The following is a 4,966-nucleotide window of genomic DNA, read 5'->3' as shown; positions in this document are numbered from 1 at the left end:
GGGGGGGGGGGGGGGGGGGGGCGGCAGCTTTACAGGGGAGAAACCAGGTGTTCAGAATCACCATTCATAGTAATGGGACCAATAGATGCTGTGGAGTACTGAGGGGACACAGTCTCCCCCTGTGGCATCTGTTCCAGAAATGTATAGCCTGATGCTGATCATAAATAAACAGCAGACAAGCCCGTAAACATTCTGCAAAAACAGGCCTTTATTCCTTTAAAAATATGAAGAGACGGAGGAACTATTTCAGACTAAAAGAGACTCAACAAGTAAATGCAGCCCCTGATCCTGGACTGAATGCTGGACTAGAAAACACTGAATAAAGGGCATTGTTTGGACATTTGGCAAATTTTGAATAAGGTCTGTAGGTAAGATTAGGTGATGGTTTTGTATGGATGTTAATTTTACGGATTCTATCACTGCACCGTGGTTGTCTAAGAGCATGTCCTTGTCTCTAGGAAACACTGAGTACTTCGGGGATATCATGTCTTCAGTTTACCTCTTGAAACAGTTTAGAATAAAAAAAGGATGTGCAAGGGGGGGGGGCGGACACAATTTGGAATCTCCTGCCCCCTCCCTATTAGAAGAGAGGCTGTGTGTCTTCTCTATCAGGTGGTTAGTCCCAGGTGGATCTAAACTGGGTTGCACTAGTTATTTTCCAGTCACCTCTGGTTTCAGCCCTCTGGAGGTGGAGGTCCATTCTGTCATAGGCCTCTAGCACGACTTTGGGATCTGCACTCCATCATCTTAATATCTAGGAGAGAGATGCCTTTCATCTTGTTTTTCTTCTTCAAAACTACCTCTTAGCCTTTTGAATTTCTATTTAAATTTTAGAATTGACTTGTTAAGTTCCCCAGCTGAGCACCAGAATGGCTCCAGGTCTGGCCGTCCATACCTTTAGCTCTGTTGTTTGTTTTCCAGCTTTTCAGAAGAGCTGGTAGATGAAGCTCTGGGGGCCGTGGCTGCAGAACTTCAGGATATGTGTGAAGACTATGCAGAGGCCGTGTTCACCTCGGAATTCCTAGAAGCTGCTCCATAAAGGTTCCCAAGGCGAGGCCCCCCTGTGCCACACTGGAGAAGAGAGGGCACCGCGCTGTGTTTTAGGCTACAAGAAACCTTTATCCTCAGCTGTACATCCAGGCACAGAAGGTGCTGCCCACCGCAGGGAAGGAGATGCCAGTGAGCTCAGCCTCACTTCAGTTCTCTCATTGTCATATCAGTGGTTCTAGAAGTTTATGATGGAATGTGTTAAATTTATCAGTGCTCAGGAAACATGAATTATGACAATATAATATTTTCAGAATGTATAATTTTCCTGTGGAGGTATTATATTCATTCGTCTGGCTCAGTTTGATGATCACAATGTTTTGAAAGGTAATGGATAAATAAATATGATTCAGGCAGGGATTCAAGCTACTGTTGAACCCCCAGGTGGCATCAGCATTGAGGCCGAGTCCCAGCACCTGGCTCATGTTTTTCATTTTTGGCTGTGCCCTTACAGGACACCTGTCCTTCCTGGATCACAGACTGATGTGGAACACAGAGTTAGGTTATGCTGCCAAACCTCTGTGCTTGTGCAGCTAAAAATAGGAATCTGCCAGTGAATAGTGAAAACACACCTCTCTTTAAGGTTCAATCCCTAGGTAATTTTTTACATTTTCAGTTCCTCAAAGTCTTTTTATTGCTCTGTCTTGACACATTCTGGTATAAAAAGCTTTCTCTGAATTCAGAGGAAGTTTGAGGATATCAGGAAAGGACCGGGTCTTCTCCCGGGATTGGTAAAGGTGTGGAGCCCACTACCTCTGAGAAGGTCGGAACTCTCTCTGTGTCCACATTGCAGAGGAGCCCTGTGTGGGAAGAGGGGACAGAGCTGGACAGCGTGAAGACTCTGGGTCTCCCCAGAGGAAGGAAACCTAACAGCTTGGTCCTCCAGTGTCTCGGGTCGTGGTACCAAGGGAAAAGCCTCTGTTATTTTAGAAACCGAATTCAGAAAAAGGAAAGGAGGTGCATTAAAAATAAGGCCACTGCCTAGAAAAAGTTTCCCTCAATTATTTGCCCGAGGCCTGGTGAAAGAAATGTGAAGAACAAGTGGGGTGAGCCACACCCCAGGGAATAATGTGACTCCTGTTATCACACACTCAGTGCTGCTCAGTGCTGTCATCCAGGACTGTTTTTGAAGTGCAAGTCTTTCAGGTGATGATTTAAGCTGCTCAATCACACTTATTTGTGCAAAATTGATTTTCATTTAATGTTAACATTTTCCTCAATTTTATGTAACTTCAGAATGTAAAGAGCTTCAAGGGAATTACAGGTCTGTAATCTGGAGAGTTAAATGTATGCACTTGAATGGATGGGAGGACCTGTTATTGGTAGTATGAAGTAATTTGTGTGACAATTTTTACTGTGCTGATTTTTTAAAAAATAAACTCAGTATTTTAAAGTATGTGCATGTCTATTTGAAATAATTTACATCTTCTTTTTTTCCCCCCACAGGCAAAACACAATGTGATTTACAGAACCATTGAGAATACTTTTGTGTCTGCTATGAGAATAGTGGACTATCTGCCACCCCTTCCTCTCCCACAGAAAAAAATAAATTATAATAAATGCTAACCTTTGTTGAGCACATACTAGAACATCGCTCTCAGTGCTTATTATTATTCCCATTTTACAGATGACTGCACTGAGGCACAGAGGGGATACTTTGTTCAAACAAGCCTGTTTTCCATGCTAGGGTCATGGATTCATTTATTCCCATAAAGATAATTGTAGCAATTTGAAATGTTCACTTGAGTGCATGCTCCTGCTTGTCCTCCCCACTCAGCATGTCCTAGATACTGTCCTCTAGTTCCCTTTGCTGAACGCTTCCTGCTTCAGCCTGTGTTCTGAAGGGTCTGGTCCCACCGACTTGCCTTGTTTGAGAGTCTCTCCTGCACCAGATAACCTCTGGCCTCTGCCTCATGTGTGGGGCTCTTACCTGCCTCTCGATCCAGCTGCTACTCCCTCGCCCTGGCCCATGGTAAAACACTGCAGGCAAACCATTCACCAACACAGAACGAACGGCAAAAAGTACAAAACCTTTATTTGAAAATGGAAGTTGAATCTTTATAAATTTTTCTATTTACAGCCCTCTGGCTATCCCAGACTTCCAGCGATGTTTGCTTCATTCACAAGCATTGGACACCTATAGGTCATTTTCTAATCCCTTTCAGTTTTCTCATGACCCGTTTATTTCCTATTTTCAGAAAGGGTCATATATGAATTTAGTACTTTAGTGTTGAACGGACTGTCCCCAGTTTATAGAGGTACTAAAATGTGTACATATCTTTCAGCACTGCTGCTTGGATCCCACTTGGTGGGAGAAGACCTGAGCAGTATCCCGGCCCTGGTCACATTGGGCTTTACTGATTTCCCTACTCGCCTCCAGAGTATTTAGGTCCTTTAGGGCAGGGGGACTCTGCCTAGCATGTGGTTGGTGCTCAGCGGATTCTTTTGAATTAATGAAAGAAGGGATCAAGATTGCACAGGGGCTCAGTATGGTCCACAGAAATTTGCTGACTTTGTGTGACCCTGACACAGTGCTGTCTATGAGGATATGGGTCCCATTGCCAAGGTTCTGCTGCCTTTGTAATTCCAACTCACTTCTCACTCCTCTCCCTCCCATACTCAGTCCCTGCCTCCCTGAGGTGGGTGGGTGGGCATGGGAAGTGGGTGAAGGAGGCTGAAAGGCGAGAGTAAGGGCCTGAGTCAAGCAAAGGAAGGTTTCCTGTGTCTTCCGGGCCGCAGCCTTAGTGTCTTAGCAGCTTGGCTGATGACAGTTCCCTGCCATACCTGCCCAATAGGGTGTTGGCCTCACCTTGGGCTCCTGATCATCACAGAAGTGCCCTTTGGAAGGGCCCCTTTCTGAGCCAGCTCCTGGTTCTTTGGTCTCAGAGCAGAAAGGTAGTGGCTTGTTATATGTCCTCCTCCATATTGGCCGCCCCCCATTCAGCTCTGTTGGTCAAGAGCTGGGTGTCTGACCTGTTTCCCTACTGGCTGAACCAAATAGCCAGGGCCTGGATTGGAAGAGCTGCCAGATATCCTGTGCACTTCTCTCAGGCCTCAATAAGGGCCCCAGGAGAGCCAGAATGGGACTTAAGTGAACTCCATGAATAAGCCATTAATATCAGCAACCCCTGCCTGGAGCTTATGGCCCTGAGAGGCCGACTGCAGTCCGGCTTCTGTGAGCAGCCCCTTCCCTCCCCGCTACGTCAGCTCTGGAACCTGGATTCCTGCCCCAGCCACACCAGGCCCTGCTCTGTTCTTGCCACTCTACCCACAGTCTCAATTGTGGCTCCAGCCTGAGCAGAGCCTCTGCCAGGTCTCCCCAGGCCTGCGCCCACCCTCCTGGATACCCCCTTTCTCTGCTGCCCTTCCTGGAATCCCAGTAGCCATCCTTGGTCTCCATGTGCCTGGTCACCCTCATAGACTTTTCTTGAACCAAACCCACTGCCTTTTGCTTTTTTTCTAGTTGACTCTGTCTATCCTGTGGCCTGCCCCTGGGTCCCCCCCTGAGCCTGCCTCACCCAGCACCCCAGCAGGTGTGTCCAGATGGGCATCACCATGTCCTGAAGCCCTTCACCAAGAGACCTCCCCCTCCTACATTTCCTCTGAGCCCTGGCTCTCGTGGGCTCTGCCATGAGGCTGCTCCCTGCCCTCTCTCCTCCCAGGGCCCTGGGTAAGGTTTGAGTATCTCCTTGCTTCACTTGTCCCTTCTTGACCCCTCCTGCAGCCTCATCACAGGGGACTGCACCTCTTGCTCTGCCACCTGTCCTCCTTCCTCCTGATGGTATCCTTCCCTTCCCATGACCTCCAGGGTCTTACCGTTGGGACCCCTCCTTTCCAAGATCTTAACAACCCTTTATGAGAAACCTTGGAAAGTCTTTCCCAGTGATTTCTGGAGCATTTTCACACCTTCTCCAACCAA

General features: G+C 47.4%; 1 protein-coding gene across 8 annotated transcripts in view; it reads left to right on the top strand.

Moving 5' to 3' along the window:
* The window catches only part of Kiaa0753 (KIAA0753 ortholog), an 80,848-nt gene extending 78,405 nt beyond the window's left edge, over positions 1 to 2,443 (top strand). For 7 of the 8 annotated variants that reach the window (XR_001505753.2, XM_048798385.1, XM_015505943.2 and 4 more), the window contains one exon: positions 922 to 2,443. Coding sequence is in view for 6 of the 8 variants with exons in the window: in XM_048798385.1 (XP_048654342.1) it covers positions 922 to 1,039 (118 nt within the window). In the remaining 2 variants the exon portion in view is untranslated. The remainder of the gene's footprint in view (positions 1 to 921) is intronic. The other variant, XM_048798387.1, reaches the window with a different exon arrangement.
* Positions 2,444 to 4,966: the final 2,523 nt, after the last annotated feature.

This window comes from Marmota marmota, unplaced genomic scaffold, assembly GCF_001458135.2.
Source record: "Marmota marmota marmota unplaced genomic scaffold, marMar, whole genome shotgun sequence".
Lineage (NCBI taxonomy): Eukaryota > Metazoa > Chordata > Mammalia > Rodentia > Sciuridae > Marmota > Marmota marmota.
This window is presented reverse-complemented; position numbering and strand designations above follow the sequence as displayed.